General features: G+C 44.4%; 1 protein-coding gene across 1 annotated transcript in view; it reads right to left on the bottom strand.

The window, feature by feature from the left end:
- Positions 1-25,238, bottom strand: part of CBL (Cbl proto-oncogene) — a 34,916-nt gene continuing 9,678 nt past the window's right edge. Inside the window, exons 3-15 of the mRNA XM_041461109.1 lie at positions 17,196-17,342; positions 15,790-15,946; positions 14,216-14,337; positions 13,625-13,762; positions 13,117-13,204; positions 12,568-12,699; positions 11,929-12,132; positions 9,851-9,982; positions 8,634-8,728; positions 8,041-8,196; positions 7,436-7,539; positions 6,921-7,103; positions 1-4,387 (exon numbers count right to left, since the gene is read on the bottom strand). Coding sequence (XP_041317043.1) covers positions 4,107-4,387; positions 6,921-7,103; positions 7,436-7,539; positions 8,041-8,196; positions 8,634-8,728; positions 9,851-9,982; positions 11,929-12,132; positions 12,568-12,699; positions 13,117-13,204; positions 13,625-13,762; positions 14,216-14,337; positions 15,790-15,946; positions 17,196-17,342 — 1,939 coding nt within the window. The 3' untranslated portion in view covers positions 1-4,106. The remainder of the gene's footprint in view (positions 4,388-6,920; positions 7,104-7,435; positions 7,540-8,040; positions 8,197-8,633; positions 8,729-9,850; positions 9,983-11,928; positions 12,133-12,567; positions 12,700-13,116; positions 13,205-13,624; positions 13,763-14,215; positions 14,338-15,789; positions 15,947-17,195; positions 17,343-25,238) is intronic.

Here is a 25,238-nt window from a genome sequence, read left to right as displayed (position 1 = left end):
TCTGCTACAACAAAGGAAATTTTATTTAAAAATAAAACTTTGTTTTGTTTTCTTTCTTACTGACACAGGTGAATGAAATCCCAAACAAAGAAGCTCTTAGTGGGCAGCATACAAGGATGGAAACAATTAATAAATAACATTAGTATAACCTCTAAACATTAACAATGCATCTGCAAACAAAATGAGGACTTTAAACCAAGTGAACCTTAAAGCTCAGCTACTCTCTGTAAGAATATTTACCTTCTGTTTTTCCTTATTCTTTACAGATCTGAAAGGATTAAATACTGCTATTATAATTTTATATTAATGACACTATTATACTTTTTTTTTTTTAAAATATCTCGTGAAAATCTCAACATTTTTTAACACTGATATTTTACAAATTGGTATTTGTCATCCATGAGAAAGAACAACAGTAACAGCAGTTCTTCCTCCACTGGGAATTTCAAACAAAAAAGATTTTTAGGAGGAACTTTAAAAATAAATGTCCTTATTCCCCACTAATCTTTAAAGTGGCACCTCTGAGAAGGTGCCCTGGGAGTTGCATTTTTTCTTGCTCAACTGAAAAAAAATAAAATAAAAAGAACAAAAACCCAACAAACCAACCAATCAAACCACATTTACAGTAAGGAGCCTGCCTCAGGATGAGCCACAGAAATGTCACCAGTCTGGTGCAGGAGGCCCTGAGCCCTGGGGAGGGCTGGGACAGGGACATGCACAAAAAAGGGGAAGATTTGGGATTCCTGCTGGGCTCTGCACACAGGAAATCACCTGGATCCTGCTCAGGAGGGCACCTCCCGCTTCCCACAGCTCCTGTTCCTGCTGGGAGAGTCCCCCACTCCTTTGGGAGAGTTTCCCACTCCTGTTGGGAGCGCTCTCTGCTCCTGTTGGGAGTTCCCCACTCCTGCTGGGAGTGTTCCCTGCTCCTTTTGGGAGTGTTTTCTGCTCCTTTCAGGAGAGTTCCCCACTCTTGGGAGTGTTTCCCACTCTTTTGGGAGTGTTCTCTGCTCCAGCTGGGAGAGTTCCCCACTCCTGTTGGGAGTGTTCCCCACTCCTGCTGGGAGTGTTCCCCACTCTTTTGGGAGTGTTTCAAGCTCCTTTTGGGGACAGCCCCAGCATTTTTTATCCCATCCCACGATCCCGACTTGGCCCCGAGCTCGGCACAGCACCAGTCCAGACAGGGAAGCTCCACGGCTGAAATGCTACAAAACACAGTGTCAGAGTCCAAGTGAGCATTGCCCATCTCTCCTGCTCCTCTCTTCACCCCTTCCCAAAGCAGTTTGGTGCTGCTTGTCCAGCTCTGCTCATTTCCCCACAGGGGTGGATCCTCAGATCCAGCCTGCCCACGCAGCATCCCCTTAAGAAAGGCACTAGACATTTGGGTGGTTTTTCCTTTTTAGAGTAGCATCAGAAAGGTAATTTCCTTAAGAATAAAGAAGAGGGAGGTGAAAGGAAAGAAGAGCAATCAATCTTGGGCTTAGAAAGAACAAGAAAAATCCACTGGGCAGTGCCTGGATTGAGCTGGCAGAGCACAGCCACAAGACATGGCCAGGACCCTGCTGCCCTCAGTGGAATCAGCAAATTCTTAACGTGTCTAAGGAAGAAAAGGCAAGACTTAAGTTTCTTAAATCAGTTTGAGACATAAACAAGTGCACAGAAAGGACACATGCAGAGAAATCAGCAATACATGCCACAAAGATTGCTCTCTCTAATCTCTAATACCCAGAACAACACCCACAGGAACATCTCTTGGCACATAGACCCCAAAGACAGGCCTGGAACAGCTCTGCCAAGCAGGATTTCATGGAAATTACAGCCAGCCTGCCCTGAGGGGCTCGGAGGGGACAGGGAATCACTGGTGCCACAGAGCTGGGCAGGACAAGAGTTAAGGCTTTGGAGCTGGCTGGCTCAGCCGTGGCAGGAGTCACACTGAGCTCACACAGCAGGGCAGACACCAAACGGCTCCAAACCAACACAGAGCCCAGTGGGAGCGTGGAAAAGAGGGAAATAAACCCCCCACTAAAGGGTTTGCACCTGGATCTCCAGGACAAGGGATTGTTTGGCTGCTCAGGCTCCCCACAGCATGCCACAGCTGTCCCCTGCTCCTGCCTCAGCAGCACCAGTGCTGGCCTTGCTCCTGCAGAGGCTCCCACAAATCCCACAGGGAGCAGGGCTGGCACCCCTGGCACCTGCACTGGGGGCACAGGAGGAAGAGCAGCTCTTCCTCCCCTCCTTCTTCCCCCAGGCACTGAGCCCACCTTCCCCAGGGCTGTGCCCGAGCCCTGTGCCCTGCAGAGCACCCTGCCCACTGCCAGACCTGGCACGTGCCAGCCCTGAGCCCAAAACAGCAAAGGGTGGAGGGTCAGGGAGCATGGCAGGAAATCTCCTCACACTGTCTGAGTGTCTTCTCCACTACAGAGAGGACAGGAGTAAAGAGAGACACTTCAGCCTGCCTGGAAGCCACTGCAGCCATTCAGAAAGCTGTAGGTCTAGAGAGAAAGCTCACCTTGAATAAAAAACCCACTTTCTGCTCTGCTAACACTCCTGGAGGCCTCTCTGCCACTGCAGCCATCTGGCCCAGCCCCTGGATTCCTCAAAAGGCCAGACTGCACCCGACTGCCAGAATCACTCCAGCAATATTCCAAGCTGCAGCCCTTAGCCCAGTGACCTCTGCTGACCTCAGGGAGATGCAAATAATGCTGGACAAGCTCCAAAGGCCAAGAGCCTCTCAGGATGACAGGCTGTGATCTGTCTGTGCCTCTTGGAGCTAAATCCTCTCCAAAGGAACCATCCACTCCTCCAATACGAACAGAGTTAAGTAGCTGAGTAGGCAAGTCAGGTTTTTCCAATGCAACAGCTGAGTTCTGACCTTTAAAACCATGTGATCGCTTCACAAATACAGAATTTTTTCCCCAGGTCTGTTTTAACACCAGACCTGGCAATACTTTAGAGAAATGGAAATGGAAAGGAGAGCCCCCGTGTTGTTTGGACAGCCATGCAGAGAACTGCTGCATTTCTGTGACTGCAAAGCAGGTGAAATTCCAACAAACACATCAGCTGCATCTACCAACTCCACAAAACACCCTGGCACGACGATGGCTCCTGCAAAAGCTCTCTGGAGGAATGTGTGTGAAGGCCACTAGTCTGCAACAGCCACCATGCAATGAAGATAAATAAAACATCCAATTTACCAGGTGCAACATTCCTAGGGAAGAGCAATGGGAGTGTCCAGTGACGGCTGCTCCAGCCCAGCAGGGCCACAAATCAAATCTGAGCACTGAAGCACAAAATGCTCAAGGCTAAGAGAGGAGAAGCAGCAGCCCCAGTTCTTTGCTCTTGCTCAAATTCTTTGTCCCCTCTCCCACCCCTCAGAACCACGTCAATCTCCTCCAGCTGCTGGAATCTGGTGCTGCCAGTGCAGGAGCACACACACACACACAGAGGAATCCAACGGACAGCAGTGCCAGGACCAAAATCCCTGACAGAAGCTCATCCTGCCATCTCCAGGCAGCCAGGGAGGACTGGAACCAGAAGCAATAACTGCTATTATTACAGGCAAGAGGGACACACCACGGCCAACAGGAAGCAATCAAAGGATTCTTCCAAGGTCTCCTATAAATTCCCAGCAGAAAGTGACCTCCCAGCTTCTCTAAAAAGCCTGAGCCAGAAACACAGCAGCGAACAGATCCAAACCTAGTACCATGAACCACAGGACACACCACACCGACCTCGAGACTTTGTTTCTCTGAGCATCCACTTAAAATTCACAGCACAAAACAACTCCCCCCAGCCTCCAGGGCATCGGCTCGGGGATCCCTTGTCACAATGCCTTTCTCTACCAACACCCTGGAAATAAATCTGCTCTCTCAGACAAGAGGTAGGGGTAAAGGACTCCAAGACATACACTGTATAAAACACCGCTCCGCTCCATCCCACTGCTTTGAAATCTGGAACCACGAAAACCTGATAACTGATTCTCTTCAAGAGGCAGGACTGACCTCAGCACGAAGTCTCTAAAGGAACCCCCTTCCCCTTTGGTGCACAGCTGGGCAGCAGCTGCCCAGGCAGTTGGTCCACAGCAGCTCAGGTGTGGAGGTGCTCGTGTGCTATGTGGCCACGTGCGCCGGGGAGGAGATGGACACGAACTCCCGCAGAATATTCTTGGCCATCTCAATATTGTTATGTGCAATGACCAGAGCTTTCTGAATGTCCTGATATGAGTAGCCTTGGCTCATGAGGTTCTCGATCTCGCTGGAGAGGTGCAGGGAGGAGCTGGCCCCGCTGCTGGCTCCTCCTGCTTGGCAGCTGCCGGCTTTCCGCTCGGAGTTGATCCGCCGGGGCAGCGGCTTTGGCGGCCGCTCGGGGACCTGGGAGCCGTCCGAGAAACCTGCGAGGAGAAACAAGTGCATCATTTCAAGGGAAAGATGTGGAAATTTCGTTTGGAACGAAGCTGAGATGACAGCAGGGGGATAAATGGCACTTCAAAAAGCTGTCACTGAGCTCTGCTGCTTTCTCCAGCCCTTTTATCCTCCTTCCCAAGCTGCTCAGCTTCCCCGCCTGGGTGCAAAAACAGCTGGGGAGGTTTTTCTTAATTAGCAAGGCTCATTTATTAAGATAAAACCACATAAAAAATGACATAGGATCTATGTGTGTAAGCAGAGCTCAGATATCAGCCCTAGAATCAGAAAAAATGACACAGTGAATATTCAATTCAGCAGACATTCATTTCCTTCCAGAATCAGACAGAACCCCCCGGTTTAACTGTCCAGAGGCTGCTCCCTCATCTCTATGTGCACAAACTGAGTCCCAACTCAGCCACCACAATTGCTTCAGCAACTGAATTATGCTCTCTGAAGGGTCAGCAACTGAATTATGTTCTCCTCTTCCTCTGCTGAAGCACTCCCTGCCTAATGGCAGATCAATAAAGATCAGCCTGTTCTGCTTTTCCCTGAGTCATTCTGATGTGACACTGCCCTGCAGCCACATCATGCACTGCTGGGAAAAGGAAATAACAGCCAATAAACCAAACAAGTCACCAAACTCTCCAAGGAAAAAACACATTGTTTGATGTGCTCATCCAGCATCTGACTATTTCTGAGTTCTAACCTCCTGTATCATTGCAGAGAGCATTTTTTGCCAATCACAGGAAACTTTTTCTACACGGATGTTTGACATCACCTTAAAGAAAGATTTATTTGTCTCCTGGAAAAAGTCCTCAGGGCACTCCACAGAGTTTTCTGTCAGCAGAACTGGAGTACAACAGACAAATCACATCCACACAATCCCTTTCTAAGAGTGAGCACTGCAGCTTGCTCAGAGAAGCAGCATTGTGGGGCCTTTCTGAAAAACTTGCACCAAAAGCCCTGAGACAGAGAAGGCTCTTCAGGAACCAGATTCCCTGAAGCTTCCTCACCAACCACAGCTCAGTGCAGCTCCCTCATCTTCAGAATTGAAGTTTTTCACACATAAAAAGCTTTTTGTACATGTGAGAAGAAGGTCTGCCCCCTCCTCTGCCCCAGACTGCTGTCTGGAATAGCTGTTTCAGCTTGAGCTGGATCAAGTTTCAGAGACCATGGGTCAGTCTGAAAGGACAACTGCTAAGACAGTTATTTTGGTAAATCATTAATTAAAACTGCAGGGTCCAGCTCCTGAGAGAATAAATCTGCCAAGATGAATCCCACAGCAGTCAGGCTTGCCTGCACCACTGCCTTGCTTCCCACGGCAGTAGCAATCAGCATTTTCCACATTTTCCATTTTCCTAGCCCTAAAGCAGGACAACAGCAGTGTTATTTCAGGCCTGTAGAAACAGAGTGTCAATGATTAAACTCAGTACTCCATCTGGGAATGGGGGTGGGACTTGCTCTGTTTCTTTTTTATCCCTTTCAGCCAAATTCTACAGACCTAGGGACAGATTTAAAAAGTGAAAAGGGGAGGTGGGGCAAAAATAATGAACTTTTCTGTACTAGGAAACTCTTCTCCATGCTAAAGAAGGTCAGGGAAGTGGAATGGTGAAGCAGGAAAAGAGAACACTCACTGGGGGAAGGGGTTCTGGGTACAGGAGGTTCTGTTTCCAGAAGGAACAAGAAACTCATTCCTCCTCCTTGGCAAATCACCAGCACATTCAGAGTGAAAACCCCCAACAGGAAGAGTTTCAGAGCTTCCTTAAGAGCTGCTGAGCAGGGAGTAAGTCAATCATTATTCAGAAAGGCTCTAGGAGACACGAGGCTTTAGTTTTTCCCTCAGAGAATGTGCCTTGCAGCCAGAAGGACACCGTGTCCTCTATTCCCCAGGGACAAAAAGCTGACCTTGCTGAGCCACTGGTCCCTGCTCAGAGGAGCTGAGAGCATCAGGAGCTGTGTGCAGAACTCTTGTGCCATCTGCAGGCACTGGCAGTGCCACAAAGCATGCCAGGCCAGCCCTGCATCTTCCACCTGGCTCAGGGACACAACCCCTGAATGGTCTGGGTTGGAAGGGACCTCAAAGGTCCTTCCACCCCCTGCCAGGGGAAGGAACACCTTGCACTATCTCAGGGTGCTCCAACCCCAAATCCAGCCCAGCCTTGGGCACTTCCAGGGATGGGAAATCCTGTCTCACACTCTGGTACACCATGGTAAAAAAACAGTCTGTGCTCTGTAGGAAACAGTGGTTTAAGGAATGTACTTTAAGCTGAAAAAACCTTTTCCTAACTGTGATTTCAGGGTGATTTGCAAGCTCGGGGATTAAATGACCAAGTCAGCACATTCCAAACTATACATCAAACAAAAGTTAAAATAAATCAAACAAAATGCCTAAGAACCAATTCTGCCTCATTCATAAACCTAATTTTACACCTTACACCCAAAATCTTCTGTGAGCGACACAAGTTTCAAAGATGCAGAGGCAGGCAGCAGCACCAAGAAGAGAGAGGAGAGCTCTCAGACCTGTGACAGGGTCGTTTTCCAAGGACATTCGGCCGAAGGCAGGGGTGGCATTGGAGATATCAGACAGTGTGCGACGAGCGGTGGCCACGGGCAGCGGCGGCTTGGGGACGTCGTAGCCATCCTCCTCATTCTCTGACTCCTCAGGGCCATTGCTGGCAGTGGCTGCTGCCAGGTTCCCTTCATCTGGAAGAGGAGGCACGTTCTGAGCTCTGGGGCTGAGCTGTCTCTCAAGGCAGACTCTGCTCCCCCATTTTCCAACCGCTGACAGGACACAGAACTAAAGTTTTGCTGTTAAAACCTCCCATTTAATGGCAGTTCTTTCCAGAAGGGAAAATTAGGTTAAAAATACTTGACAGATGCAGTGCGTATGCACAGACTCATACTTCCACGTACATCCCAGCTATTTTAACAACAAAACCAAATGTAATTCTTTTAATTCAGCCTAAAATGCTGTTCCACTGGGAGCAATTCATTGTAGCCCAGTTGCTCAGCTGTTCTTTAGCACACCCACTCACCAGAAGTGTTGACAGCCTCGAAAGCAGAGGATGCTGCTTGGGAGTGAATGTTGTACATTGCTTCATACATGGAGCCCTCGGGCTGCTGGTCACAGTCCAAAACTCTGAGGGAGAGAAGACATTCCCCATCACACAGGTGACAGTGGCCAGCACCTCCAGCCTGTCTCTGTGACAGAGTTTGTGCACAGCTTCTTGTTTCAAGGTGAAATCACCACTGCTCTGTGAAATATTTGTTCTGGAAAATGTTCTATTAATGTTTATTGCAGTACAGTACTTCAGCTTAAAAGAGTTAAAATGATACCGCCAAAACTGATACCAATGAAAAATTACATTTTAGTAAGAGTTTTGAATTTCAGTTGTTTCTGCTCTCAAAAGGTTCTTGGCAGAGAGAGTGGGAAGGAAGGGGATATCTGAGTCCTTTAATACTGTACAAGGACTCTGCAAAGAGCAGTGGTCACATTTCCTTTATTGCTATTTTAGTCAAGATCTGGTGAATATCACTGGGGGAATTCAGAAATCTGAACAAGCAAAATTCCCACCCTGATGTCCCAAATGTGCTGCCCCAGAGCTGGGAGGAGGAAGTGCAAAACCAGCCAGAATCTCACCGTAAACTCTGAGTCATTTCCAAAGGCATTTTGAGCTCTGGTTTTTGCACAGCAGGACCTGGAGGCACCACAGGCAGAGAGGATGGTGACATGTATTCAGTGTCCTCATCGCTCTCAGACTGCTCCCCAGGAGGCAGTTTTGGTACAGGCAGTGGTCTGGAGGTAGGAGAAACAAGATACAAAACATTTACACCAAATCTAATTAATACCAAGGTGCCCTTTGAAATCTACAATCACCTCACAGCAAGTCTGTCTAAAGAAATAATTTGGTTTTCAGTTTGCAGCCCACAAGGTCACACCAGCACAAGCTCATGATGCAAAAGGAAGTGACAATATCATGCACATTTGTATCACACAAAGCCCCACTCAAAAGTGAATTTATTAAAGAGCTGATGGCAACTGGAGCCTGATTCCTACTGCCCAGGGGAGCTCCCACCACTCCCCACAGCTCTTTGATTTCAGCTGCTTTCTCTAAATTGTACTTTGAATCTGTCAGAGTTTAAAACTAAGACTGGAAGAGTTGTGCCAGTTCTGTCCCTGGCACCAGCACCCTGCAATTCCCACTCTGTAAGGTATAAAAAATCCCAACAGACCTGGCAGCTAAGGAGTAGATGGCGTTGGCAGACGAGGAGGGTTTGATTTTGGGGTGTTCACACTCTGAGGTTGCTGCTGGACCACTGTTGGAGCTCTGGAAGACAAAATCCCAAACCAGCAATCAGAAACAACACATGGCCCAGCGTAGCTGCAAAGCCACTCCTTCAACAGCCTCTGTGGGAATGAAGCATCCTCATTTCTTCCACAGAATTTACTGACACCTCAGGAATCTAGGAATTCTCTGACAGCTTTCCCTCAGTGAGGACATTACAGGGGCTTTCCTGCAGGAAGAACTTCACTTTTTGAGGTTTCAATGGCCTTGGCAAATTCAGCTGAAACAGGCCAAAATGGGAGCCAAGAGGAAAAGGATGCAGACAAGCACGCACAGTTGGAGACAGGATGAAAACTGTGCACGTGCCATTTTCTTAGAAAATCTGGCTAAAAATGTGCTTGCTTTCAGTTTTAGAAAGCTGGAAGCATTAGAAGAAAATGGAATCGAGGAAAGCAAAACTGCCTGCAAATTTCTTTTAGAGAACAAAATGTTGCACTAATTAGTTCACTGGTAACAGTGTCCTGCAGGTGAACAGACCAAACTGAACTCAGATTTTATCCAGTCAAACTCCTCACAGCTGATGTGATAGTTCTCTCAGGGCTGAAAAGCCAGCAGAGTAAATCAGACTTTTTCAGAGAAGGACAGAAAACATTGTCAGCTTTTCAGCACTGAAAGGACAACAATGATCAGGCAATTGGGATTTCAACCGGGATTTCAACTGGCATTTCAGCCTTGTTCCCAAAAGGAATGAAATCATCTCCCTTGCCTGGAATTCACCAGTTTCTTCCCATCTCTCCCATGACAAAATCCCGCTCCTCAATGTGAGAAGAGGGTGTCTTTTACCTCTCCCAGATTACCTCCAGCCCCAGCAGAGCTAACAGTGTCCTGCAGGTGAACAGACCAAACTGAACTCAGATTGCAGAAAAGCTGGGGGAGAGAAATATGATACCCTCTGTATCAGCTAGAACAAAATATGAGGAAAATCCAAAGTGTGCAGGGGGCAGGGATTGAGGTTGAAAACAGTAATAATAATTTGGTAGTTCAGGATGCCAGACAGAAAAAGAAGAAAGCACTTGGGGACGTCAGAGAGAACACGTCGGGGTCCCCAGATTGCTCTGCCCCGCTCAAATCACACTGAAGGGGAAAGAAAGAGCTGTGTCTGACCTTGGAAGTGGTGCCAGGGCTGGAGGCCCCGGGGGGGTTGGCCACTCGCTGCTGCAGCAGGTCCAGCCGGGGTGGCACCGGGGGAAGGGCGGCCTGAGGAGCCACCGAGAAGGGCGAGGGAGGGCGTTCCACCTGAGAGAGGAGGATGGGACATCAGCACACGGCTCAGCCCACGGAATTCCTGTCCTCTGGAGAGCCTCGCCAGCTACTAATTGCTCTGTGAGTAGCAACTGTCCTCCAGGAATGGAGGCAGTGCCCAGCACTGCAGCGCTTGGAGCAATCCAAGCTTAGCAGTGAGACACCACTGAAATGCAGCTCAGAGACACAAACCAAGGTGGGTTAACAAATAATAACAAAAGGAGTAACAAAAATGTAATTTAGAAACACAAACCAAGGTGGGTTAACAAACAATAACAAATGGAGTAACAAAAATGCAATTTAGAAACACAAAACAAGGTGGGTTAACAAATAATAACAAGAGGAGTAACAAAAATGCAACTTAGAAACAGAAACCAAGGTGGGTTAACAAATAATAACAAAAGGAGTAACAAAAATGTAATTTAGAAACACAAACCAAGGTGGGTTAACAAACAATAACAAATGGAGTAACAAAAATGCAATTTAGAAACACAAATCAAGGTATCCTGATGGAGCAACGAAAATATGACTTAGAAACACAAATCAAGGAATCCTGATGGAGTAATGAAAATGCAACTCAGAAACACAACTCAAGCTGTCCTAATAGAATAACAAAAATGCAATTTAGAACTACAAACCACCTGTCCTGATGGAATAACAAAAATACAACTTAGAAACACAAACCAGGGTGTCCTGATGGAGTAATGAAAAGCAACTTAGAAACACAAATCAAGTTGTCCTGATGGAGTAACGAAAATGCAGCTTAGAGACAGAAACCAAGCTGCTCTCGTGGAGTAACAAACCTGCCTCAGTGGGCCCTGAGCTTTTCAACAGCAAGCTGCTTTTCAACACCAGAGGGCACGATCTGCTGCAAAGCCTCCTGTGCAAACTGCTTTCACTACAGAGCACTGCTGTGCACCAAACCCTCCATTTTTGTCTCTGGAAAGCTGGTTTTCCACTTAACAAAGCAGCACAGTGTCTGTTATTCTCTTTATTTTCTCTTTTTTTTACAATCAAAGCCAGTGCTGTTTCATTTTTAAAAGCTTCACGTATGTTTGAGCTCACTAAAGCCAACAAAATACCAACATTGACAGGATGTCACACCAAGAAAATTTCTTTGCTTCCCAAAAATGTGTAAAAAAAGCCCTCCAGGAATAGTGTTTACTGATTAGTACATTATTTCACAGGGTGGAAGATAAAGGGAAAAAAGACTCCAGGTAAATCAGAGATGAAGATTCTTTCTGACAGGAAATGCAGCTTATTTTAGTTGATTCAGCTATTAAAAATTAGCCAAATTCAAACCCACTTCCCTATGCAGTAAAAAAAAAATGCAAGAGCAGCAATCAGATTTTAAAACGAGAAATGAAAATGAAATGAAAAAGCCATGCAGGGATCCACAAAGAATGCCTGTACACAGCTCCTGGAGGGAAGCAGAGTTATCACACATTTATTAGACAGATTTATCAGCCACAATATAAAAAGATGACAGCTAAATTGAGTTCCTCAGCAGAAGAGCCTGCCCTCTACCCTGTCATTTATCAGGACCTTGGGAAGGCTGTACCTGCCTGGCTGTATCCACCACTGGGGAAAAATGGATGAATTTCTGCTGATCTGGGTGAATTCTGGCCAGAAAATCAAAATATAAACACACAGGGGAGTGTTCCAAACCCAGACCTTCCATTCCAACAGGTCAGGCCAGATTTTTAACCCCTCTGGGGATTCCTCCAAGACAACACACAAAAGATCAAAGGCTTCAAAGTGTGATCCCAAACTGACAGTGTGAAGTGAGCTCACAAAACTGGACCTAAATCCCTGTTTTCCATAGGGAGCAGGATCTTTACTGTTACACAGTCTGACAAACCTCACAGGCACAATCACTAAGAGAAAACTGCTGCAGAAAAGGCACTGCCACATTTGTCGTTTATCATTTATGACCTTACTTTGGTACCAGCGAGTTCTTTCATCATGAAGAGGGAATCATCAGCTTTGTCATCATCATCATCATCGTAATTAGGAGAGGGGGTTCCTTCTGCCCCTTGCCTGGACAATCCTCCTCCTCCTCTGGGATCAAACGGATCCACCACGATTGGCTCTGTGCCTTTGATCTCACAGCGGCAGAAGGGACAGCCTTGGCCTTCGGATTCCTGCAGGGGACAGAAGAGATCTGTCACAGCAGCCTTTGGGTGCACAATTATCACCTGCTCCAGAAACAATCAGCTTTTAACCTGCTTTCTGGCAGGGAGCTTTCAACTGAGAGGAACACAAAGGCAAACTGGGCTAGAAATAAGGAATGTTTTCTCCTTGAAGTAGAAAAACAGAGCTTTAGCAAGTATTCACAGTTTTTCCTTATTCCACATTAAGAGATCAGGAATCTAAACAGCTTCTGATGCAGTGACATCATGGGACAATGTTTCTGCTACATTCTCTCCACACCTGAACAGATCTGAGAATACCTGTAAAAGATATTCTGTATAAGAATCTGTAAGAAATCTGTAAAAGAAGAGAATACCTGTAAAAGATCAAGCAGCTGCCCTCAGAGAGATAAAGAGGAGAGAGATAAAGAAGAGGCCAAGGCTCACCTGCCAGGCTGTGAGACAGGAGGTGCACATCAGGTGCCCACAAGGTTCAATCTTCACGTCCTTGTCGTTCTCAGCACAGATTTTACACAGCTGGAACGTGGAGCCCATCTCACAGTACAGCTCATATTGTTCCTGAGGGAGAGACAGCATAAATCACAGGGAGAACAGAAATATGCAAAGATTTCACTGTCATTTTATGTGCTAGATGCATCTGTCAAGCTCTGAAAAAAAGTGGAATTAAATATAAAATTATCCACTAATTTTCATTTAAGCACCCCATGAAATGCAGGGTTCAAAACATGTTGATGTTGAATGGCACAAAAGCATCAATGTTGGCAGAACATTCTAAAAATAAACCCTTAAAATCTGTCTTTGCAATCTCATCAGTGCATCCCTATCACACAAAGATTTCTGAATTCCTGTAAAATACTGCAGCACTAAAAACACATCTTGGGAATACCAAGGATGACAGAACTGGGTGAATAGCTAAGGAGGGTAGAAATCAGGGAGGAAGGCAGAGAATTGGATGGAATGGAATATTTTACCCACCTGGGTAACTTTAATGTGGTCCTGAGGTGTGGGCTCACACAAGCCAGTCAAGTCAGGATTCTGATTCCGGCCGTCAGGAAATAAATAACTGGAAGAAATTGGGAGAAAAAATATCTCTGTATGTGCCTGTACACACATGTACACACACACAGATCTAAGGTTTCTTTTGGAGGTGGGAAGGGAAGGAAGAATAAAGGTGAGAAGCAAGGGGTGGGAAGTCAAGGTATTCTGAATTCTAAAGTTTTGGATGAATTTTATGATCGGACCAAAATTAAACAAGTTATTGGTTCAAATTAAGGATTTGACAAAAAAAAAAAAAAGGGATTTATGAGAAGGGAAGCACTGGTGCACATTTATCATCTGCTCCTGCACAGCTCTCCAGTGCAAAGACAGCTGTCAGTAACTCCTGAGTGCCAAAATAGTTCAGCAATGACTTATTCCACTGACAGCAATGGGGCTATTCAAATTTTAACTGCTTTGTTGTCCTGATTTTTATAAAGTTACTTACAAGCCTTCCCTGAAGCCATCAATCAGTGCTTGGAAAAGAGGTTTGTTGTGGGGGATTGTCTGGAGAATGTTCCCATCTGCAGTGACGTAGCCGATGGCCCACTGACCCAGGCGGGTACAGCTCAGTCTGAAAATGTAACTGAAAACACAAAAGGAAAAGAAACCTCAGCTGGGAACAGACAGAAAAGATTCAATGACAAGTAGGCAGCCTTTGTCTGGCCATATCAAGACAGCAAATAAAATTAGTAGGAATAATTTGGTTATTTGTAGCAGCTTTCCTCAACTGAGGCCCAGGCAGTTCAAAGGGGAACTTTGCAATATGATACAAAATGAGAAAAAAACCCAAGCACTGGCCTCCAGGTGAAATTAAACCCAGAATCCAAAGCAGGAGAAGTTAACATCCTTAAAACCATTTGTTTCAAATCAACTTTGAAAAACCCAACAAACAAACAGACTACAGGAGGTTTCCATGTTTAAAAGCAGCCCAGAAGTAAGCACACAAGCTGCAGAAAGGAAACACAGATAACCTGTCAGCCCTGCTGCAATCAGTGGTGGCAGCCAGACCCTCCCTGCTGCCTGAGCTCTCTCTCACCTGCCAGGTTTGTGAATGAATTTCTGCAGTCTGGCCTTCACCTCGTCATAGGTGAGGAATGCCATATACCCAGGGTGAGTCACTGCCAGGCTGTTCCAGTTCCTCAGCAAGGATGACCAGGGCTGGGGAAGCACCAAAGAAACAAATTAACCACACACTTCTGCAAAGGGTTAATATTCCTGAATCAAAGGGAATGAAACATGTTTCTGTTCCACCACAAATCCAGTAGAGAAACCAAAACATTCATTCCCGTGCAGTACTTGGCATTTGAGTTTGTTGCTTTTTGCGGATAAAATTATCACCTAAAACATACCTTAATCAAAACTCCTCTAATAAATACAAAAGGAGAAGTCACTGAGGTCGCAGCTTAAGAATAGCCATCAATTGTGCTGCTTCTGCAGAGAGAATGACTCACTGCCCAGACAGGGATAAAGGCAGGAGTTTAATGAGATTATGCAGATCCCAGGAACCACGACTGCTCTGCTCTCCAACACCGACTTCCTGCATGGCCTGGGGACAGTGACCTCCCCTCTGTGTCTCAGTTTCACTGTCTGTAACTTGTGACTGTCCCTCACCAACCCAACCTCACCAGGGTGTGGCAAGAACTGTGGCTGGTCTCAGATCTGAATGAAGAAACCAGCACACAAATCTCAAATATTGCTTAAAAAGATGCCCCAAAAGTCATAACAGCCATTTGGAATCTCTCAGTCCTGAGAAGGGCTTGGGTGTGTAAATCTCACCTGATTTTTCCACATTTTTAAAATCCTCTACAGGAAGGTATCAGCACTCCCTAAGAACTCTGTATCCCCTGGAATTTGCAGCAGCTCTTGACTTGTTCTTTATGTACAACACTTGGAAAAAGTGCTGAATGAGATCAGCTACATTGCAACACCAAACATGGGAATTTTTCATCTAGACGTATCTTAATTACAACCCACCCCATCACATGGGAAAAGGCAAGTCAGAGCCAAAGAAGTAAGTGATTGTTCTTGTAAATACCCAATTGTACCATCAGAAGCTGTGTTTTTGAATTTAGCACTATTAGAGACTGTGGGGAAGAATTTTACCTACTGTTAATATCCCTTCAGTGATACAGAGATTTCTCACACACACAGACACGTTTACAACATCCTGGCTGGGGCAGTTCAAAAGCTAGGAAGCCCAAATTTCCATGCTTGAGCTCCATCCTGAACAACCCCCCTCCATGGAAAATAAATCTGACTATAAAGAAAGGGAAGACAGAGTGATAAACTAAGCTTCACATTTCCTGGCTTGCAGAAGCTGTGTCAGAGCTTCAGTCTCAAAGTGACCTTTGAAAGAGAAAACCTGATTCATGGCAGGATGCTGAATGTGCCTGGGAGTTGCAGCGTATATTTAGGGATTTTGTGATTCTACAGGCAGAAATATCACCCACTTTTACTGCAGTATGGGGTCTTAAGTATTACTCTTTAAGGGATGGAGGGCAAGACAAACAAATCACATACACTACAAATAATGAGTGTAAAATATTGGCCTGGATAAAGAAGAGTATAACACTGAGCCACTTCAGGTGATTCCCATTCCTCAGCTCTCACCTGGAAGAGTCGTGTGAAGATGTCAAACTCAAACACTGAGATGTAGTCATTGCAGGTGAGGTCGATGGTTGACTTGAGGGCCATGGCCTCCAGGCCAGAGCTGATGGGATGCACCTCGTGCAGGGCCTGGCGGAAGCTCTTCCAAGGAACAATGGTCCTGGGGAAAACAGGGAATGGGAAATGGCTGAGCACCACCATGCACACAGCCACACCTTTGTCAGAACCCATGCTGTGATAACATAGGAAAGTCACAAACAGCCACATGAGATTTATTCACGTCACACAAAAAAACCCCAGATTTCTTGGTACTGCAGGAAATCAGCAGCCAAATGAAATTATGACAATTTTCTCTGCACATGCAAGATTTTGAAATTAGAAGCCCCCCTCTGGTTTCTCTTTTCCCTCTTCCTGCAGTCCTACCACAGCATCACTTGATAATAATTTCACAGTGTTGTAGCTGGCAGAGAAGAAGTTAAGTCTAGATGGTTAAAAAAAAGCTGCAACCAACTCTCTAAAGAAGGATTAACTGGAGAAGGAAGATAATCACAAGCCAAAACACAGGCTCCTGTTTAAAGGAATATTTTCCTTTTCTTAATAAATCAAGTGGCATAGAAACACAGAAAGAAAATGCCTCACTTCAGACAACTGTGCTATTCATGAGTAAATACATTATGGCTTTTTGTTCTGACAGCTACTAATTAAACTCTTTAGGTGAAGTACCTCAGTTCCCTCAGTTTGAAAGCAGTACCCAATCCATTAACTTTAATCCCCAAACATTGCTGTGAACACCTCCATGGTTCATTTAGTCAGTGTTTCATTAGATACAGAAATTAAACCTGACATTTCAGCAGTCTGCACACAAACACTGTTGCATTTCCCTTTCCCCTTCACTCTCAGCAAAGCCATTTTGCAAACAGAAATCCAGAGAAGAAGAGAGGTGAGTAAATGATTGGAAAGGCTAATTGGAGGGAAGATGAAAAGAATATAATATTATGGCTTAGCTAAAGAACAACCCATGTTGGGGGCATGGTAACCTTTGGAAGAAGAAAGGATTATTTTGCATAGCTTGTAGAGCTTACTTAAAAGTTAAAGAATTAAATCAAGGAGAGGAAAATTTAAGCTGAATAATCAAGGAAAACACTGTGACAATACAAGAGTCTCCTGGGGAAACTGGGGAAAGATTCATCCCTTGACACATTTAAAACCAGGCAGGACAAAAACTGGGAAATTTCATGTAGGAATAATTCCTTACCTCAGCCCAGAGATGACCAAATGACCAGCAGGTCTCTCCCATCATTTATTTTAACCTGACAAAGCCCTGCCTGAATGGCCAAACAGAATTCTTAAAAAACACTGGGTGCAATTTGCTCCCACATCTCTATTTTTAAGCACAGTTAGAAACTTACTTTTCACCAAAAGCCTTTCTCCAAAATTCTGCAGCATCTGCCTTGGTGATCCGGAACGTGTCCCCCTGGAAGAGGCCACTGGGGAAAATCCCTTTGAGTTCTGCCAGCATGTGGCTGAATATCAGGGACAGTTTGGTCAGGTTCCTCCTGCAAAGGACCACAAAAATTGTTTATTTTAGGAAAAAAAAAGAGTTTAGTATTCCAAGCAAAGCAGAACCAGCACTTATTGCAATTCAAGAATGATCCCAGCATGCAAAACTCTTATTTGGGGCTCTCTTTCAAGTGTTTCCCCAGCATTTAGAACATCCAAAACATGGGAACTACCAGCAAGGTCTGTGTTTGTCAAGACATTTTCCACAATGACAAACTCTGTATAACCTCTTTAAAGTGGGCAGGCAAAAATCCTCCCAGGGAAAAACACATTCACAAAAAATGTGCAAAACCAATACTCAGACCTCACCTACTGAGTACTGAAAAAAAACTCATCAGGTTTGGGTCTGAAAATTCCTTTTGAGAGCACATAAAACTACTGCTGCCCCAGACAATGGAAGCTGAATGTCTTTGCAGGTCTCCAGAGGCTCCCAACACAATAGATTTGCTCAGGGAATCTCTAACTGATCCTAACAGCCCCAACCTCCCAAGGGAATGCAAAAACACCTGCAGGTTTTTCCTAAAATGGTCACAACTTACACACCAAAGCTCTCCAACATACTGTGTTTAATTATCCAATTTGAATTACAGCTGGGACCTCAAGTCCCTTCTCTGCCTGGTGACACTGAGACATCAGGAGTGCTCTGTCCCACAGGAAATGCCCTTTTTTAAGCTGGAAAAGAGAATAGATATTTTTTGCTGTTCTATTCACCAGAGGCACCTCTCACTCTCACTCCTTTATCCAAATATTCCAAATATTCTCCTCCACTCCATTGCTAGGAAAAGCTCCTGAAAAGAGACAGGGATATTTCTAGGCCAGAGGAGGTTTTTTTTCACCCTCATATCACGTGCTTGAAGGTAAAAGAAGGAACTGGCATCATGTGGGGAAGAACAACTTGTGAGCTGTGCCCAACACACCAGAGCTGCTCAGAAAGCTGCATCACCCACCAGGCACGGCACAGGCTCACTCATGGCACTGATTATTTCAACACTGAACCACAGAGGGAGGGAACATCCCCAGCCACATCGGATTTTCTTCTTTTCCCATCTCTCTCCCTGAGTTTGCTGCTGTTGCAGAACACTTGTGTTTGGCAGCAAACTCCACTCCCCCAGGCTCCAGCCTTTCACCAGTTTCTGCTGTCCTGGTTGGAGTGGTTCCTGTTCACTTCATCTTGGATGTTTTTCAGATACCACTTGCTCCAAACATGCTGTGGCCATTTGAAGGACTTATCCTGTTAACGTGCCTGATTGCAGAACTGACCTCAAGCCTTTCCACAAAAATTCCCTGGACATTTCCCACATTTTCACAGGGTCTAGACTCAATTGGAAGTGACCATATTGCTTGACATATATTCTAGTATTTCCTCAGCCCCTCATGAGCTCTTTCTCCATACCCTGACTGGGTACATTAGAAGGGTCCAAAACTCTAAATTTTCTCTGACAGCAGTTCCTTCTCACCCTTCTTTATTCACCTACATTTTCATTTGTGTGCAGCAACGAAATCTGCTCAAAGTGTTTACGGAAAACACCAGCTACACAGAGAATTCTGGTTTTTGTCATTTCATACGTGTCCAACAACAGCAGGTGCTTGGGATTAAGAGAAGGAAAAGCCCCCAGCTGCTCTTCCCCGAGCTGTCCCACTCCCCAGCTGTCTCTGGATGTGTCACACACTCAGACTGGGTATTTTGAAGCAGTTCTACAGACTGGGTTTGGCACGTGAAGTAATTCATGTGTGTTTCTCTTTGCATTTCTGAGGGGAAGGCTCACATTCTGAGCTCGTGCTACAGGGAAGGTGATTTAACTGTAAATTCCCACCCCAGGTCCCTCCCGTGGAGATTCCCACCGTGTCCCTGCAATGCCTTTTTCTGATAAACACTAGAAAAATTGTAAATCAGAGCTGTGGAATTCTGAAAGCCCTCACTTTCATAAAAAGGAAAAAAAAAAAAAGAGGACAGTTTGTGTTAGTGCAAGAAGAAAAACCAAACACCAGGCTGCTGTCAATCATTTAATCCATTTAATCTACAACCCAAGCAAAAAATTATGGACTTTTTTTTTACTGAGTTTAAAAAAACAGAGGCTTTAATAAACCTGCTAATGATTTTGTACTCTCCTATTGTTGCCCAGCACAATGTGGGGAAATTTGGGTATGACAGAAAAGCACTTTGATGCATTTCTGACCCTGAACAAGTGCATGGTTCAAACAAAACACTGCAAAAAGCCAGGGAATATTCCAGTGCCCAGCTGTTTATCTCTTCTGCCCCAGCTGAGCTCCAGGAAGTGCTTGCACTCAGCTGAGCACATCAGTTAATGAGAGAAATAAGAACTTCCTCAGCCTTAAGGATGGATAAACAAACGGTTTTACACACACACATTGAAGGACTTGGTTTCCAAAACCAGCTGAACATTTTAAATTCTCAAGGTTGTCATATTTTTTTACAAATATTCAGCTATATTGTAAGTAAATAACAGGAAAAACCACAGGAAGTGAACATAAAGAGCAGCAAATTGCAAAATATTTTGTGTTACTGGCTTTTACATACAGCAGTTAGCAATCCTATGCTAACAGGACAAAAATTGCTTTATTTTAGCAATTTACATATTTGCAAATTTATACAGACCAAATAAACACTTGCAATTCTAGAGAATATTTTTATTGGCATGTCAAAGCTTACTGATGATGATTGTGTTTTATTTTTAGTAACGTCAGAACTGTCCTTATTGCAACTGCTTCAACTAAGCAGATGTGAACGCACTCTCAGAAAAAGGGGCACATATTCAAAGAACATTTATGGCTCTTAGACTGGAGATTTCCAAACAGTTTTGGCCACAGACCTCCAGCAATGTCCCATTTTTCAAAATTTTACTTAAACACAGTAATCCACACAACACTGTCACCGAGGGCTCCACCGGAGACAAATTATAAATTAAAGAACTAAATCTTACAAGTTAAAATTAAATCCTACAAGAATTAATTAAAATTAAACAAGTTAAAGAATGAAATGCCAGTTTGGGAAGAGCTGAGTGCAGCACCTAAATCCTGCTGCTGGGGAATTTCAACAACTGCCACCCAAGCAGTGCCAAAAACGTCACCCAGGGACCTCAGGCCACATCACAGCGCTGTCCCCAGAGTGTGCAGGCAGCTGCAGGCAACACCTGGGCCAGCTTCAAAGAGCCAGAGCTGGTTCTGTGCTCACAACACCAGCTGAGGTGGGATTTCACAGCCCCAAGTGCTTTCACACGTATGTGCAAAGCTTTCGGTTTATTATGGTTGGAAATAACGAATCAACAAGTGAAAATGTGGAAGATAAATATTTTTTTTCCACTGTATACAGTAGCCAAGTGTTTGACACGTGGAGAGGAACACCTGCAGCTGGAGCATGGAGGGATCAGTGCTTGTGCACACAGAGTGAGCTGAGAATTGGTTCTGGAACCAGCCAGACACAGCTCCAGAGCCTGCTCAGCCCAAACCCTGCTGCCCAGCTCAGCTCAAGCCCCAGCACCCACCAGGCTCTGAGCTTTGGGGAACCAAAACCAGCATGAAGCAAGAGTGTTCCTTCAGTTCCTTCAGTTCCCCCATGCCCAGGGACAGGGTCCCCTCCTTCCTGCCCCAAGCCCCCTCTGCTGCGGTTCTGCTCTTCCTTCCTGCCCCAGGATGGGTTTGGGGCTGCTCCACACATTTCTGTGGAATTCAGGAGGCTGAGCAGAAATTTCCAAGTGCAGCCCCCACTGCCAGCCCCAGCTGGGGGTTCTGGTGGTGTTGTCTCCCCCCAGACCCTCAGCAGATTTTTCTTTCCCAGTTTCCTGGACAAAAGTTCTTTCACTGTATGGGCTCCATCTTGGAAGCCATTAAAGGTTTGGTTTAATCAGGGATGTGTCTCTCAGCCACACTGACACAATTAGTTAAATTAATGTGCTTTGTGACTAAATGCCTCTTCCCCTCAAGGCAATGTTAACGTGGCACAACCATTTCTGCCACTGCCAGCTAGGATTTTTTCATTTTCTTCCAGTATTTCTCATCTCCTTCAGAGCCATCCAGCTGACACAATATAATTTAGCTCCTCACACGTAGCAAGGATCAGCTCCACAGGCTGATTCAGTCACAATATTGTGCTCACATGCCATCATTTGACGTGCACACACTGTAAAGCTCATTCTGCTGAAGGCATGTTACAAACACACAGGAATTATGAGCTGTAGCACAAGAAATCAACCTCAAAATGCTTCACTTCTCTGTAATTATTGTCCTTATTTCTTATTCTTACACTCTTACCATCAGATTCTGTTGAGGTGACATGGTTAGCATCCACTGGATAAACTGCAAGCTCCACTAGCTATGAAAACACCAACCACAAACCCACAGTTTTTTTTCCTGTAACTGCAACTTACAATTTTACACTTGAAGAGTTTAAAAAGAAAATTAATTTAAAAAAACAAACCAAAAAACCAACCCAAACAGCTCTTTTAACGACTCCAACAAGTAAAATGCACCTTTCAGAAACCACAAAGATGTGAGGTTCTCATGTCACAGGGGCTTTCAGATGCACCAGGCATGAGCAGTTTGATTTCAGCAGAGAGTTTGATATGCCTGCCTTCAAAAAGAAGAATTTGATGCTGTGCTCCCACCCCAGGCAGGAGTTTTCTGTGTGCTCATGTTCACAGAAGCAGCGAGTGGAAATGCTCGAGGTGATCCCAAGCTGTCTTTTGTAACCCTGAGGCAGCTCAGGCTCCTCTGATCAGGTTAAAAATAGAAACAGCGGAACTACTTTCAACAAAACTTGCAACACAGGAAGTGAATGAAATTCCACTTAACTATTGCTGGCTCAACAGAAGGCACCTTAGAGAGCCAGCTCTGTAACATTCACAGGATTTCCTCCGAGTAAATAAAAGAATGGATTCATGTTATATTTATTGCTTGTTCTATAGAATTTTTCACCATCAGCTCCTCCTTTTTCAGTGCTTTAGGCATTACAGGGCAGTTTCCTTATGCTCCACTGAAACCTGGCATTTTTCAATCACATAAATATATTTTATCACCTTGAGTTCTGTGAGCAGAGCCTGCCCATCACTTCAAAAGATAACACAGAACACATAAACCACCCCAAAATGTCACATATTCCTATCAGTATGCAAATGGCTGTGACTGATGGGAAGCAGAAAGGAATCAGGCCACTGTGCTGACCACAAGGACCAAACCAACTGACCTTTAAAGGATCTGGAATTATTATTTTTGGCACAAGTGTTGGCGTTACATTTTTTTTCCATTGTTAAGAAGCTAAAAATCCACTTCTAAAATTTAAATTTAGAGATTATGCTTTAAAGAGAGGAATACATTTGGTATTATTAATGGTCTTTAAAGAGCTAAACACATATTCAGAGGACTGACAAGGTAATGGATAAAACTCTCATTTAGGTAACAGATTAATTTATTTTACCAGATTCAGGGGATTACACAACTTACTTCTCAGGACACCTCTCATTATACCTAATTTTGTGCTCTGTGCACTGGAGTAAAAATTTGTATTTCAGGGGCACTATTTGCAGTACTAAAAGAGAAAAACAGAGCACAAAAACTCTGTTTCCAAATCAAGGAAGACCCCATATTTCATTATTCATCTTCAGCCACCTCAAAACTGGATACCAAATGGGATTGACAAGGAGCTGGGGCAGGTTCAGGGTAGATATTAAAAAGATCTTTATTCTAAGGGAAAATATTATTTATTTTAGGGTGGGCAGGCCCTGGCAGAGCTGCCATCCCTGGGAGTGCCCAAGGAACAACCCGGGATAGTGGGAGGTGTCCCTGCCCATGGCAGGGGTGGGATGGGCTAAAATCCAACCCCAGAAATCCCAAATGTGGCATCCCAGCCCTCAACACCCCAGCCAAGCACCCAAGAGACACGATACAGTTGCCAAGTAGCAGCAGCAGCAGCACATTTTTGCCAGCATGGAGAAATCCATCACATTTCCAATGATAATTACTACAAATGAAGCAACGTGCTTGTAATTCCACCCACAACAGCGAGTCCACAGCCTCCCATAAAATTCTACAGTTTTATAGGCTCTGAGAGGAAAGAAGAATAAAAATCTTCCTTCCTTATTATGCAATCATCTGAAATCTTGCATTTGTCCACAAATTGATTTTCAAGATGCTGGTCCAATTTTAGACAGAAAGAAAACTATAATGAATGTAAGCTTAAGCCAATTATGCTAAGTGTTACTTAAGTTCCAAAACTATCACCTAAACTGCAATTTAAAACCAAATTAGAAAGAAATAATTCACATTCCTCCCCTCCAACAACATTTACATGATAATGAATTTCTTCTTGGGTAATAAGCAGTTAGTTAGTGTTCATATGCTGGAGCCTGGCAAGGAAACCTTTCTTGTGGGCAGCTTTGGAGCCTGTTCTTTTCTTTAAGATGTTCTAATTTAAATGCAGATGTAGACTTCACACTAGTGGGTTTTGTTTAAAAAAAAAAAAAAAAGTGCTGCTGTATTAGAAGGAAGTGACAGAAAGGGGACTCAAACACACCATTTTGAGTTCCACATTTTGCACTATCTCGTTTTCCCTGGGCAGCAATGTGTGCAAGAGGTCTCAAATATGAGATTAGAGCACCAGCCCCCCTCTTCCCAGAGGGTTTTCTGCTTCAGGGTTTAACACAAGTGTTTTCCAACTTTTTCCTCTTCAAATTCCAACCTTTTTCTTTTTTTTTTTTTTTCTTTCTCCAAGTCATTCTTCATGCACTTCCTTCCCCTTCAGAGATATGCATGGTCATTTCCAGGAGACATTAAACACTGGTAGCTTTTTCCTGTGTAAATTAGTGAGTCTTAACATTGGAACTGGAGAAGAATATGAAATCCTGCTGAGCCAGCATCCCCTAAGCTGTTGTCAGAAGAACAATTCAACACGGATCAGCTTCCCAAGACTTTTTTTCACCTCCATGCTCTATGGAAAAAGTTTATTGTATTCCCTGCTTAACCCCATTTTCTCTACAGATATATTTATTTTTAACTGGCTTTGTTAACAATTTGTTTCCCACAGCTGAACTAGAAAAATAACTTGTGCTGTTCCTTAAACATCCAGTCCACATCCTGAAAAATTATTTCTCCTCACTCCCCCTGCAGCTCCCATAGCTGTCCTCTTAATGTGGAAACATTTGCAGTGCTCTGATTTTATTTAGTAAATAACCTCTCTGAATTTTCCCTCCTTATAGACTGCTTTAACATAATTAGTAAATTTGATTCTTTGGTGAAAAATGGACTCTTCAGCCTAATTAATCCTTTCCCAAGGAACAGAAAATTCCTCTACCTGTCTCCTGACCAACAAGCTATTTTTCACTCCTGCCATGTCAAGTATAATCTATTTACACAACTGCAAAACTACTGCTGCAAGAAGTAATTTATTTGGTGTGAAAAGCTGACAAATTGCAGCTCTTCTGTGCAAGCAAGAGGGCTGAGAAAGTAAAAGCTTCCTGCAATGGAAACAGGAAAAAAAATAGTCCAGCAAAACCACCAAGCCTCTAAATGAAACTGAAATCGAGACCTGAGGCAGGTTCAGCATGCTCAGAGTAGGAATGGCACCATCAAGCAAAGCAACATTGCAGGGAAAAATATGTTTATTTCATCTTTTTGTTGTTGTTAAAAAGGAAACTCAAGAGGTTCACAATAGAGAAGTCACATATTTACCCCTGGATCTATAAAGAAAAGGAAGCAGCACCTCTGGAAATGTGCTCAGCCTCAAGAATTCCTAATTACTGCACACAGCCAAAAAATCATTGGATCAATTGCCTTTATTACAGGCATACAACAAAATATCCAAAATTATTAACTCTAGAAACACTACTTGTTTCCAAGCCAGCAGATGTTACTTTTAGCTATCAAAACTCGGAGGAGCAACA

Source organism: Pyrgilauda ruficollis, unplaced genomic scaffold, assembly GCF_017590135.1.
Source record: "Pyrgilauda ruficollis isolate IOZ18807 unplaced genomic scaffold, ASM1759013v1 scaffold15, whole genome shotgun sequence".
Taxonomy (NCBI): Eukaryota; Metazoa; Chordata; class Aves; order Passeriformes; family Passeridae; genus Pyrgilauda; species Pyrgilauda ruficollis.
This window is presented reverse-complemented; position numbering and strand designations above follow the sequence as displayed.